Raw genomic sequence first — 15,100 nt, 5'->3', positions numbered from 1 at the left:
CCTACACAGCACTTGGGCCCTCTTATGCTCATTAGCTTTAATGCATTGCTTTACTACTGACTCAGTTCAGCTTTTTTGCAAGTCCAAGAAGAGAAGTTCTGAGGCTCTCAAGATTGCGATTTTTTATACTTTTTATTTGGCCACAACTCTAGCCTAAAAAATATATTAAAAAATCGCAACTATGAGTGCCTCAGAACTTCTCTTCTTGGACTAAACTTGAGAGCCCCTACACTGATGAACACCAAGGAAAAAGGTGAACACAGAAGCACTCCAATTATCTGTTTATGTTTTCAGCTTTTTTGCAATTTGGTTCATAAGCCCACTTTCTGTATTGCCCTGCACTGCGGATGGGATTGTCCGATGTTGGACTTTGCTGAAAGAGCTCAAGTGAAGTCCGTCCTAACACCATTGCTATGAAATTACGAAGAGGGTTAAGTAACAGATTACAACAGGGTCATTACCATTTAGGTAGCAACAAGCTTATAATAGAGGCTCATACATGCAGCGGTTGTAAACTGGAACTACAGTAGTTCACTTATATCACTGATCCTGGACCCAACCACTGCAGACCTTATGCCTCTAAGAATCATGGGCCCAACCTATGTGGACCTTATGCCTCTACAATCTCTATCAATGTGAAGGGTTCAGATGCAAAACCCCTAAGTGCCTTTTCAGAAAATAATCTTAATTCATTTTTTATTGAATACAAAGCTATCAAAATGGCATTTTTTAAATTTTATTCATGTAATATAACTATTTATATGTATTATCAAGTACATGAATGTAAACCAAACCAACAACGGAGTTCTCTAAAAATATAGAAGTGCAGGTCTTCAGAAATGGAGTTAGGGGGTTTTGCATCTGAACTCTTCATGTCTTCTTTTTTCTTCTTGCTATTATCTCTGGTTACTGTCGTTCCTTTCTACTTCTCCTTTTAACTCCATCTTTAACATTGATGTTTTTTTTCCCATTTGTTAAGCACTCTGAGCTGCATGCCTTGCATGATATAGTGCTATACAAATACAGTTATTATTATTATTAGTTCTCTCTCTCTTCTGTTGTTCTGGATTTGACAAATTGTTGTACAAAGTTCAATGAAAATTCAAAATTCTAATTCTAATTGAATAGTTTACCCTGTACTGTATGACATAATGGATGCATTGCTAACTTAGTTTGGCGTGTGGAATGTATGTCCACTTCCCTCCCGACAACTCCACTTGTAGAACTGTCCCACCTACAATGTTCTTTAAAAAAAGCAACAACAACAAAATATTATTACTACAACATAAAAAATAAATGTACAGACACATTCAAATGTTGTTGCCCTTCTGGATTTGGGACATGGACTGTATTTATAGGGGCCATGCAAATGCAGGTTACAGTATTGGCTGTCACTTATGCTCCATTCCAAAGTAGGAAGTAGGATTTATCCTACCAGGAGTCAGGCAATTCCTACCTCAAAGCATTCCTTACCTCAAGGTCAAACAAAAACTACAAACACTGAGGACCAAACAAACAGTAAGTGTGTTCATATACGTACAGCAGGGGTGGGGAACCTATATCAAAGAAAGTGGATCTAAGAAGAAGCGTCATTTTGTTTCTTTTCCGGTATCCACTTTATGTCGGGTGAACGCCCCTTTAGGAGACCTTCGGTTAGGAGACCTTCGGAGTCCTGAGGTTGTGAATCAATTAAGTCCCCTAACGCTGTAGATGGCGGTAGCGCACGTCTTGCGCAAACGCCTCAAAAAGAGAAGAAGAAGTAGGGGACAACGCCCCCTTAGGAGACCCAACTTGAGCACACGCTTTTGCATTGAGTGGGCGTGTTTCGCGTTATCTTGGTTTGATTCAGTATTTTTGCCTATATGTCTCGCGGGTCATTTATGGCTCTTGAGGCCGTCTTATCCGGACCTCGACATAATATTAATGTTCTGCAGTTTCACAAGAAATATGACATGTTTTGTAAAGAAATATTAGAAATTGTGGCCCCTCGAATGAAAAAGGTTTCCCCACCCCTGATATGTCCATGGGACCAAAAAGGTAGACTAAGGTTTGAGCAAATCTAAAGATCATAAACATGTTGCTGCATATCATCATGGAAAGGGGCACTACTAGCAAATTGTCAGGCCTGCAACATACTGAATTTGGCTTTGCAAATATCAACACATTTAATTCAAACAAAACAATTAACAACATATTTGTTTCTTAGAAACTTGCAGGAGTTGAACATCCGATTTCAACAGCCATGCTAATGCATTTCTCCTAAGGCAGTCATAGGTAAGCTTTTAGGGCATCAGACTTGTAGCCCAAAGGTTGCCGGTTCGACTCCCGACCCACCAGGTTGATGGGAGGAGTAATTAACCAGTGCTCTCCCCCATCCTCCTCCATGACTGAGGTAGCCTGAGCATGGTACCGTCCTGCCGCACTGCTCCCTTGGGCTGCCATTGGGGGGTGCCCCCTTGCACGGGTGAGGCATAAATGCAATTTCGTTGTGTGCAGTGTGCAGTGTTCACTTGTGTGCTGTTGAGTGCTGTGTCACAATGACAATGGGAGTTGGAGTTTCGCTGTTGGGCTTTCACGCTTTCATGCTAGTTGATGGTGAGAAAGCTCCATCTTCCTTCTTTGGAATGACGCAGGCACACACACACACACACACACACACACACACACACACACACACACACACACACACACACACACACACACACACACACACACACACACACACACACACACACACACACACACACACACACGTGCATACCTGACTGTCATCACCTATTGACATTTACTGTACTGTGTAAGTGTCCTCAAAAGATGATCAGTTAAGCTCTGAAAAGAGCAAATCAGTGGGCGTTGCGCTAAGCCTGTCACGATATACGATAAGTCAATAAATCGGACGATAACTTTTTACAAGAACGATCACTTTTCTGGCCCCGATAAGTAACGATAAGTTATTTGTGTGATGTTTTGTTTTCCCTCTCTCCCTTTCTCTACCGTAGCCGTAAGACTACTGATGGCGCGTTATAGGCCAACGCAGCGCAATGACGCTTAAATGTTGGTGTAATTTTAAGTTTCAGTGCAGTTCTGGTTGGAAAAAAGTGCATTGATCTGGCTACTTGCGTCTTTGAAATAGAACGCTGGTGTTCCCGCGCGTCGCTTGTAAGCCTCGACAAAGAATCAGCGCTAGAGACTAGGAGCGCAATATTCTACTGCAGTCTCAGTCAGCGCATCTGCAACGTCCCTCAGAGAGGGGAATGAACAGCTCCAACATGGAGGCAAATGTTCATTTTGAAACATGCGCAGCAACCCAATATCCACGACGAAGACGTGTTTGTGCAAACATGAAATAGTGGTGCCGTTGCTCTGAGGCTGTTATTTTAAACCTCGCCGAGTTTCCACTATTATTTCAATGCGCCTCCTACCCCGACGTTCGTTGTCTGTTCTTTTTGTGATTTTCGCTATATTTCTTGTTTATTTAGACCTAACAATATGAGTAGGCAGTCCGCAAGCAAATCATGAAGATAAGATTTGTGGATTTAAATCTGTCACACCAGGAGAATGTGAACGGTTGAGCGCACTACAGGGGAAACAGACATGGCGACTCATAACTCATAAGAATCAATGTATGGGCGTTCATAAAGGACTTTAAAGTGCGCAGAATTGCAACTTGTTCCAGTCGAGGGTATCGGAGAGAGAGAGAGACCGAGAGAGAGAGAGAGAGAGAGAGAGAGAGAGAGAGAGAGCTGGAACTTGTGCATCTGTTCATGCTCTTTTGCTTTTTGCTGATGTTGAAATGCCTTTAACAGGGCTGATTTGGGTTTTGACTGACAATTAGCTAGTAACAACGTGCATTTGTTTGAAATAAGCTGTATGAGTAATAATTTGTGAATTAACAATACCCCACCAGTAGGTTATTTTACATCACACCATGGATAGGCCTATAAGCCATTCAGTGTGCTAGAGAAAGATAAATAATAGAAAATGTTAAAGAAAGACTAGGCCTATATAACTTACCTTAATAATCAATACAAAAAAGCCTATTTAGAGCCTATTGTGCTCCATGAGGATGTATTTAAAAACATATATATATCCCCCGCCGTGATGCTTTAAAAATGTGAAGGGGTGTAGTCACATTTTTATTGCATTTTTACATCATTATATTGTTTGACACATTTCTTCTTGGAGCAGGCGTCAATCTTAATTATTTAAACCCCTGAGTCTGCTGGCCCAAATGTTACATTCAATGTTTCAAGAAGGAGGCCGCACCTTGTATAGCAGTGTTTTTTATTGCACATTATATTGTTTGAAAATGGCGAGAGAGACAATATTATCGATTATCGCAATAATTTCTTGTTATCGTTATCGTCTGGCAAAAATTGTTATCGTGACAGGCCTACGTTGCGCCAGATGCAACAGATTGGCATTCGTCGTCACTGTGCTTTTATCTGGGTGCTATTCACAGTGCATCACAATGCTGAAGTGTGCACTTTGGTTTAATTGCAATGGTTCTCGTCTCGTGCTGTGCTATGCTGTTACTCTGGTTTGGCAAGGATTGTCCACAGAACACAGCAGTTGCAGAACAGTTTGTAGGGGAGGATATCGAATATGCACTGTATTTGACAAATTGACATAAATCAATTAAATGTAAATAAAACTTGTGAGTAATTGAGACTGTGATAAAGTTTTGGTCAATAGCATGGTGGGGAGAGAGAGTCGGGGAATGATGGTGAATGACCCGGGCCAGAATTGAACCCAGGTGTCCGGCGTAGTGGCCCTGCACCCTACTGTTAGGTCACAATAAGGCAGTGGTTCTCAACCTTTTTTGAAGAAACGCCCCCTTGGCCTCATCACAAGCCTCCCAACGGCCTCTTGACAGCATCATAAGACTGTGACAACGTCCCCCTTAGTATTAAAAAATTAAATGGACTAATGCCCCCGAATGGCAACTACACGTAAGTCCCGCCCCCTCTCTGCTGAATCCTTCTCAATGCCCCCCCTGCCCCCTAGAGCTCTCCAACGCCCCCTGGGGGGGTCGTACAGCCCCTGTTGAGAAACACAACAATAGGGCAATTATGATATCTTTGAATGCTGCTGCTGCTGGTCCTCCTCCACAGGCATAATGCAGTATGCATGAAAGGTTGTCTCTTCAGTGGCATTGCTGCCAGCTTAACACTTAACAGTCACCATTAAACACATGGTATGAGGTCGTCACGCACTTAGAGACTTGGCGAGGCAAGTAATCAACCGCTGTATCTTCAGCGATCCTCTCTCTCCATCTCTCTCTCTCTTTTTCTCTCTCCCTCTCTCTCTCTCTCCCCCTCTCTCTCTCTCTCTCTCTCTTTCTCCCCTCTTCTCATGTACTAAAGCCTTGTCTGGTCTCATTTGTGTGTGTGTGTGTGTGTGTGTGTGTGTGTGTGTGTGTGTGTGTGTGTGTGTGTGTGTGTGTGTGTGTGTGTGTGTGTGTGTGTGTGTGTGTGTGTGTGTGTTTATTTCTGTCTGGATCCTCTTGGCCATTCGCTGACCACATTAGAGACATTCGTAGTCTGCAGTCTGTAGAGCCACATTCACTGCACACAGGGCTGGACTGGCCATCTGGCATACCGGGCATTTCCTGGTGGGCCCTGCACTATTTTGGGCCCCTATTTTCAGAAATGTAAAAAATAATTGATATAGGTATATATTTTTTACATTTCTGAAAATAGGAGCCCACTGGTGAGTCAGTTTCTGTGCCGCTAATTAGGCCTATGTGGGGCCCCTTTAACCCATTGTGTCCTGGAGCGACATATACAGTACGCTGCACTCAGGTTCTTGAGATCTGAGCTGTTTTATTAAAAATGTGGGTAAGTTAGAGTAGAAAAAACACATTCATGTGCAAAATGAAGGTTCTAGCTTTTAAATGCAAATTATCTGATGTTTTTGTGTGCTTCGGAGTCTGAAATATTTAGGTTTTAATAGGGAGAAGGCACCTTTTCCCAAAAAGGGCTTAGGCTGAAATGGGTTAAGCCAAAAGTGTCTGGGCCCTATTTCTCTCCCACTCCATCCCTGACTGCACCTATTCTCATCCTCTACTGAGGGAACACAGTAAAAAATACAGTGTTAATTCAACACTTAGAGAGCCAATTTAGCATCTTCTAGATTTTATTTGGTCCCAGAGCATTCCATAAATGTCTAATTAACACTAAAATGTGTTAACTGTGAAGAAATGACATCTAATACCTCTACTCTAACCTCATTGCAGACTCAGAGACATATTTTGGTTGCCTGCAAGACGAAGTACTTTACGGCTTCTCTCACCCTGGCCTATACGGTAAATTGGAAACAGAACTGTCTCTCATTTCAACTACAGACAGAAAGCCCGATCTTTAAACAGCATTAGATAGCGGTTGTAGGCCACGCAGGGTGGAAAATTCAGAAGCACTTTCACCTGCTTCAAGTTGGAACCACTGAAATGGTTGTGCCAACATTATTTCACGTAAGGTTGAAAATACTACCTAGGCCTACTGTTGCTTGGAAACTTCAAACCAAACCGAAGATTACCAGAACTCAGACACATGTTTATATTTATTTATATTTATGATATAATTTATATTTATGTTTAGCGCTAGACTATCTGCACCTCCTCCATACTCATGTGTAGAGGGAAGGTTTGCAGCAGTCATAGTGAGAACATCTGTTTAACAGCTAGGTTTGTGGTTATGGCTGATGTGCTAGCCTTTGGGTTTTACTCATTGTTGCAAGTGGTTTGTCTGCTTGGCCTTAAATAATGTGTTGGTGTTAAACAATGTGTGTTTCCTTGGTGGTCGTACAGAGGTCTTGTAGCACGAGGGCAAATGCTTTTACAGCATAGCTGGGCTTGTTGAAAGCACCCTTAAAGGGGGATTCATACTAGTCGTGAGTGGCGCTAGTCTCCTTCATACTTCACTCACGACGATGGCGCGCGCCGTCACGTGGCCTAAAATTTCGACACGCCCCCCGTCGTAAGCTCAAAATTCGGCGCGTGTCGCCACGTCGTGCACACGAGGATTTTTCTAACTTGTCGTGCGCCACCAGCGACCATGCAGGTAGGCAGACAAAGCAGGAGTTGCGAAGAGAGGCTACAACTACTGTAGGCTACTACAGAATGGATCCTGCATCATTTTTAGGATAATAAAATGTCATAGAGAGTTATTTTATCTTCTCTCTTAAATGTTGTTCAGTGAAACAATTGTTTACTTTGTTCAGAAGCACGTTGTGTTCGGCGATCTATTTATAAATTCTGCCGCCAGAACAATGCTCTCACATGGTCTTGGAATGATCTGGCAATGTAGACTACAACAAAAAATATATGTTTCAATGTGGTAAGTCACAAGTCAGACGTTCAGTAGCCCTACAGCAGCCGTGTTTGGCTTTCTATTTTATACATCAGTAGAACTCACGCTGCGAGTTGCGAAAAATACTGCCGTTTCTCTCATGAACAGCAGAGGGCACTTCCGACAATGCGAGCAAGGCGCTTTTGAAGTATGAATAGTCTGTCGCAAGTGATGACGTCATTAATGGTTCTCGCGCCACTCGCGACAAAGTGCGCACGTGAAGTATGCAGAGCCCTTTAAGGGTTAGGTACACCTAGAGTTTCGTGTGAAAGTCAGGTCAGTTTTGGAAGGCCTAATGTTATTGTCTTATTAAGAGGTCAGTAGCCTACAGTAATGTGAAGTTGTAGGAAAACACAAGAGAATGTACACAATGCTATCAGTGGTTTCAGTGTTTCATCATATAGGCCTACACGTATATGCCTTTGTTGTTGACAGGACAGTGAAGATCATGACAGGAAGAGAGTGAGACAGGGCGTTGGGAACCTGGGTTCCCATGGGACATACAAGCCCATTCATGAATTGGCGCATTAGTGTGATGCACCCTTTCACTCTCTCTTTTAACCTTAAAAGGTGCACTGTTTAATATCTGTAGCAGTGTGTTTCCAGAATTTATGCTGCCCATTCGCAAATGTTACCTGTTCACGAATACTTACCACCACCATCAAAATCATTGAAAAATTATGACTGGGGAAATTGCACTTTCCATACATGAAAAGATGGATCTTCTCCATGTCCCTCATTTTGAATGTCCAGAAATACATTTGAGCTGCAAAACGTACTGTACACGTACTGATCATACAAGTAAAAAGTAGTTTATTATTTATTAAATATTCATGAAAACATCAAATTTGGCAACAAGCAGCACAATTTCAATGAGCAGCATACTTGTAGTTTCAATGCCTACTCTGGTCACCACCCTACACAGTGCACCTTTAAATCACACCCTACGGAGAGCGTTCCGGAAGCTCCCATTGTAATGGATGAAAAGCCATGAGGAAAACTCTTAACATGTTGAACAGCTGATGTGTTGTGATGATTTGGGCCATAATAACACCCCAGGGGTGCATTTCTCGACATTATAGTTGGTAACTACCTTAGCTACTTTGTTGTTTGCAATGCTTTTTCCCATTGACAACTACCCAAGTTGCTAACTGGCCAACAACTACGCTTTCGAGAAACGCACCCCTGGATAGAGGCATTTTGACTTCCTGCTGGCATCCCTTTAAACAGAATCCCTACGATTATAATAGCCAGAATGTCATGGGAAAATTGAAATGTGTTCAACTGAACTTGCAATGCTGTAGTGTTTCACAGGTGGAACAGTGAACCCATATAAAGAGATTGCATGTGATTTCAGTGACCTTAGACGTTACAGGTATGCGGTTGACAGTGTTGGTAAATAGCATCGCAGGTTGTGGTTGAGAGTGTTAGTAGTCTGGTTTCTACCTCTCCAGTGCAGTCTACTGCCCCTGCACCTTTTTCTTTAATGCCACATAGTTGCATTGAGCCGTGGCGGCCTACTTTCACTGCTGTTTGCTCCCTGGAGCCCAGAAGCTGCCCTGTAATGCAATAGGCTTACCGTAAGACATACCTACTTCATCTGTGTAGAGGCTGTCAGTGGCTACGTTTACATGATGGTTTTAATTACGAATGAATAAGTCAGAATTAAATACTTCCGTCGTGTTTGCTTTGATCTTTCCTCTAATTCCGAATTGTGAAGTGTTTACATGACATTTTCAAAGTGGAATGAACCTTTATTCAGAATGAAGTGAGTTAATTTGGAATTAAATGTCTCTTGTAAACTTAGTGAGTGTGACAAGAGTTGTACATAAAATATACACTCAACTCACGATTCATTTCCTATCACAATTTTTGACCTACGGTTCGCTACACTGCCACGATTTTTTAAAACGCATCTTTTGAAGTGAATGAACATTATTAAAATAAAAAATTGAATAGAATTTATGATTGTTCATTGGTAGAATAGGTTACAAGAGGCTAAAAAAACGTTTAATAAAGAATGATTTGAAGCTTAATAGCATTGTCATGTGGACTGAAGGGTAACAAAACTTTGATCATTGAAACACTTTCAGAGTTCATTCTTCTCAATATTGCGTAAATATTAAGATATGTACAGTTGAAATTACACTGAATACCTGTATACATTTACACGGACTAATCCACTGTCAGAGTAATTTGACTCTACCACAGTGTTGTAAAATACTCCAATACACCAGAATGTCTATAAGTTTACTGTACAATATTGGCACCCCATTTGTTTTTACTCTGTTTATAAGCAAGTAAAGTTAAAGCAGCTTCAGGCTGTGGAAAGTGCAGTGCTGGCTGGGTAAAACAAGAGGAAATAACATGCAAAGCATGACAAATCAAATACAAAATATAAACAATGCAGAGCAAATACGTAAAGGACTAGCGTCATAGAGGGAGGAGTGCACACAACAAATACACGTCAACAGTGAAAGACACACATGCTGCATGGTAACAAATGAGATAAGATATTGACAGCCAAGTAGCAGCCAAGGCTGGAGAGACACAGACTTAAATAAATGGGAGATGGAGAGAAGGCAAATTGATTGTTTTGGGGCAGACCATTTAATATACGAGGAGATGTTATCTCAAAGGCACTTTTATGTTTGAAGAGAGACCAGGCCTTTGCCAGCAGATCTAAAGGACTTACTGTAGCTGCAGAAAGGGATTGCAACCGGTCTGAAATGTACTACGTCGACAGGGGCCTGCCCGTACAATGAGCTGGTATATACTATACTGTATATCACCTGAGGGAGTTTGCAATGAAGCTAATGGGGAGGCTTTGTACAGAGGCCAGGCCAGGACAGGAGTGATGTGTTTCTGCCTCTAAGCACCTGTCAGCACTGTACAGTAGCTCTGTTTGATGCCAAGCTGCAGTACTTGGGACTGGGGGAGACCACGGTACAGGAGTTGCAGTAATCCACACAGGATGCAACCGTATAGAGACTTGTTTTGGCTTTTTGTTGGGCCTTGAAGGACAAAGATGTTCTGAGGCAGGAGATCATTCTCAGTCGTTAGAAGCAGCTTTTAATAACCTGCCTAAGCATTTTAAAGCAGAGCTCTGAATTGATATTTACTCCAGGCAAATGGTGAGATGTGAGTTACCCTTTAAGCCACGGTGGATAGTGGACCAAAAATAATGACCTCAGTTTTATGCTTGTTTAGCAATACCGCAGATGACTAATTTGGTCTTTCCAATTCACCCTGTCGATATTAAAGCAGATCAAAAGTTTTCAGTGTCTTTCAGCTGTCTCTGGAAACTCATGACAGGACAGAACATGAAAAAAGTCTCGACGGCACGGTTTGATTTGACAGGCCAAATATGCAGATGCGTTAAATATTTCTGTGCCTCAGTGTTTTTGCCAGATGTTGCTCATCATCCTGCTAGGCTACTGACACATGCCTCATCACCTACTTTACATTTGGTTGACAGTGTTGCATTAAAGGTACATTGTGTGAGATTTTTAGTTGTTTATTTCTAGAATTCGTGCTACCCATTCACTAATTATGTTGCCTTTTTCATGAATACTTACCACCACCATCAAATTCTAAGTAATCATTACGACTGAAAAAACTGCGCTTGGAGTGGGATCTTCTCCATGGTCCACCATTTTGAATGTCCAGAAATAGCCATTTTTAGCTGCAACAATGACTGTACTTGGGCCATACAGGAAAATATTTGTTTATTACTTCGTAAACTTTCATGTAAAGATCAATTTTGGCAACAGGCAGCCCAGTTTCAATGAGCAGCATAGTTTCAGTACCTTTTTTGACCATTTCCTGCACAGTGTACCTTTAAGACAGCAAAGTATACTGTGTAGCCTATTGAAGGAATCCTTATCTACGGTACATAAATAAACATCACGACTGTATTAAACTTTCCTGACCCTTTTATCCAAAGTCACTCAGTTATTTTGGTACAGGGTATTGATTACTAGCCTTTCTCCTGACCATCCCATAATACTACCATTTCATTTCGTATTCATGAATTCATGTAATGCAGAGCTAAGTCTCTTGGCGGAAGGACGTAGGATGGTGCGCGAGGCTAGTTGATTACAGTCCCTGGAGCAATGTGGGGTTACCGTAGGTGCCTTACTCAAGATGGCTTCAGCCATGACCTATTGGCTAGGGTGGAATTTGAACCTGCAACCCCCTGATTAATAGACCAAGGTAATGATACACAGGGCAACATTTTTTAGCAAAATTGTCAGGCAAACATCATGATTGGCTTTTGATTTTCTGATGAAATGGTTGAAAAAAGTTGTCTGCTGCTGATAAAGTTCTATTTATAAAAAAGTGATGTGAGAACCAATCTAAACAATGTTATAGTATCGTCGGCCAGATTCATTGCTCAAGAAATTCCCCTATGTACTGCAACATTGTCTGTTCTCTGGTCAGTCCCAGAGTCTGCATCCTCCACACTGGGTGTGTTCCTGATCGATAGAGCAACTCCCTAACCCTTGGGTCACGACGGCTCTGCGTACTGTACTGTACTGTGACTGAGGTCAGTCATGGGTAAGTGGTTAGGGCGTCAGACTTGTATCCCAAAGGTTGCCGGTTCGACTCCCGACCCATCAGTTTGGTGGGGGGAATAATTAACCAGTGCTCTCCCCCATCCTCCTCCATGGCTGAGGTACCCTGACCATGGTACCGTCCTGCCACACTGCTCCCTAGGGGCGCCATTGGTGGCTGCCCCCTTGCACGGGTGAGACATAAATGCAATTTCGTTGTGTGCACTTGTGTGCTGTGGAGTGCTGTGCCACAATGACAATGGAAGTTGGAGTTTCCCAGTTGGGCTTTCAATTTGCTGGCAGATCCGGAGTGGGCATCCTCCACGCTGGGTGTGTTCCTGATCGATAGAGCAACTCCTTAACCTTTAGGTCACGGCGGCTCTGCGTATTCTACTGTAATTTCTGTAAATTTTCTCTCCTGGGCCCTGCCGTGGCCAACCGGTAGGGCACTTGCCTGCCATGCGGCTGACCTGGGTTCGATTCCCGGCCCGGGTCCTTTGCCGACCCCTCCCTGTCTCTCTCCCAATTCGTTTCCTGTGTACCTCTCACACTGTCCTACCGAAGTCGAAAAAGACAAAAAATAAAATTGATAGAGCAACTCCTTAACCTTTAGGTCACGGCGGCTCTGCGTATTCTACTGTAATTTCTGTGTCCTGTTCTCTCCTGCCTGGCCAGATCCGGAGTGGGCGTCCTCCACGCTGGGCGTGTTTGTGTGCCAGAGCTGCTCGGGGCTGCACCGCAACATCCCCCAGATCAGCCGCGTCAAGTCCATACTCATGGACCCCTGGGAGGCCGAGGAAGTCAAGGTGAGCCAAGGGGGAGACACACCTACATGCCGGTACTGTAAATGTGTGGAGAGGAAACATGTGGCTACTTCGATGCAATCTTAAAAAATCAGGTTCTCATTAGGAGCAGTAGTTAAATAGCAAATATTGAGTTGAACAAAGATGATGTGAGGAACTCTGAAGTACAAAGTAAAGTCCTTTATTAATTAATACATTTCATTTTAATTCAGAGAGCCCAGATCATCTGTCTTCATCATCAACACACACACCATTCAATGCATTTTTATCATTACATGCTCATCGTCATTTTCCCCATGCTGTCTCTCTGCGCTATGCTATGCTTCTCTCCCTTATTCTTATTCTTCCCAGTTCATCGCCTCCACTGGAAACAATGCAGCTGTTGCTAAATACGAACAGAAGACCCCTCCTTTCTACTACAAACCCACTAACACGGACTGCAGGTGAGTAGCCACCTCATCATTTCTCCTATCCTTTTTTATTTTTTTTAAATTGTGTTTATTAATTTTTTCAAAATAATTACATAAAAGTCACATAAATGTCCTCACATTTTGAGTCGTATTCCAACATGGTAGTACAAATAAACAGAATCTCCCAATCCCTCCCTCCCTCCCTCCCTCCCAAAGGACTACAGATTCTACGATACATTCCACTCTCCTAATCTTAAAAGATTTTTTTAGGCATTTTTTACGTCTTTATTGTGTGAGAGGTGGACAGGAAGCTAATGGGGAGATAGACGGGGTAGGCAAATGACCCGGGCCAGGAATCGAACACGGGTCGGCCGCAGGGCAGACGAGTGCCCTACTGGCTGGCCACGGCAGGGCCCATCTCTCCTATCCTATCTCACTGTTGATACACCACATCTTGAATGACAAGGTTGTTTCAAAAGCAGTTTCAGAAGATACCAAAACGTTCAGAGAAGTGTACTGCTCAGGGCAGGTGCTATGGTGGCTGCAGAATTAGTTGACAAAAAGTCAAAGATTTACAGAGTTTATTTTTGTTATGACCAGCAAACCAACCAGCTGGTTCAGGAGTTCTTAAGAAAATGAGGACACCAGGCTCTTCTATTAGATGATTTACCTCTTAACTTAACCTGGTTTACTGCTGAACCTGCTTTGTAGTATTGGCCTCAGTTTCAGAAGATATTTACCTGGCTTCCGGGAGGGTGTTGGGCCAGGTACGTTGTGTGTTTGGTCCGCCTGCAGTGTCAAGTTCATCTAGCGTTGGCCAGGGGGCCATGTTGGCATCTCTGATTGCTCTTGTTTGCTTTGTTTTAACGTAGGCGGTACAGTGTGAAAACAGATACTAAGCCTGATATGGCGGTTACAAAACTGTCATTGTGATGTAGTAGAGTAGACCCAGACTTAGTTTATTTATCCTGAAGGTGTCTAGCACATTGAGAGTAAAATTTACTCTCAATGGTCTAGCAGCTCACACATAAGTTACTCACACAGTATACATTGCAAGGCGCAATACAAGGTGCAGATAATATTCATTACAAGACAATACAGTGAGATGGATCAAATACAGCCATAAATAGAGAATGAATAATATACAATCAAATAAAGATTAAAATACAAAAAAACTAGTCTAAATAGGTGCAAAATTTCCTGATAATAAGATGTGTAGAAGTAGTCCAGTAGAATGAAGTTAGTTATTCGCCAAAGGTGGTATAGTACGTTCTTCCTGTATTCTCCCTGTTTTGAACTTTGACCTCCATAATTCTGCGATGACAGGGGAGGGAACTGGCATCTTGTAATTCGAAGTTCCATATTTCTTCACTGTTTCCTGGCCTGAGTAAATACATGACAACAGGCGGGGTGGAGCTGTTTACGGAGCAGGAAACTGTAGCATGTAGCACACATGTGGACATTACAGAGAGGTCCATATACTGGATGTACAGTATGGTATTTAGCCAACACTTTTCTCCCAAACATTCAACACTATCAATTACAAAATAGTCATATAGCCCGCCGTTTGGCACCTGCAATAATAAAAAGTAAAAAAAGGGAAGGAAGTGCAAGGAAGAGGGGTGGGACACATGGACATAATGTTTAGGACTTATCTATGACTGTGTCATGACACTATTATGACACTGTAATGACATGCTTATGACACAGGCGTCAAGTAAAGTGATATACCCTTTTGCTGCCTGCAACGGCCGCTTCCAAAGGGCTTTCACTCCATGCAGCGATTGGGGTTGTGAAAGACTGACTGAAAAGATAGGCTATGAAAAACTAGAGCTGCACCAGATCCTGATTTTTAGGTAACTGCCGGATACCGGATCCACTGCTTAAGATCCTGCCGGACTCGGATCCTGTGAAAAACCCTATTATCCTGACGGATCTGGAACCGGATCTTGGATCCGGTGCATCTCTACTTAAAACTACAT

At 42.6% G+C, this 15,100-nt stretch overlaps 1 protein-coding gene across 1 annotated transcript in view; it reads left to right on the top strand.

Moving 5' to 3' along the window:
* LOC134439859 (arf-GAP with dual PH domain-containing protein 1-like) overlaps nt 1-15,100 on the top strand; it is a 42,179-nt gene that overhangs the window by 3,030 nt on the left and 24,049 nt on the right. The window contains exons 2-3 of the mRNA XM_063189765.1: nt 12,581-12,711; nt 13,060-13,151. Coding sequence (XP_063045835.1) covers nt 12,581-12,711; nt 13,060-13,151 — 223 coding nt within the window. The remainder of the gene's footprint in view (nt 1-12,580; nt 12,712-13,059; nt 13,152-15,100) is intronic.

This window comes from Engraulis encrasicolus, chromosome 2, assembly GCF_034702125.1.
Source record: "Engraulis encrasicolus isolate BLACKSEA-1 chromosome 2, IST_EnEncr_1.0, whole genome shotgun sequence".
NCBI lineage: Eukaryota > Metazoa > Chordata > Actinopteri > Clupeiformes > Engraulidae > Engraulis > Engraulis encrasicolus.
This window is presented reverse-complemented; position numbering and strand designations above follow the sequence as displayed.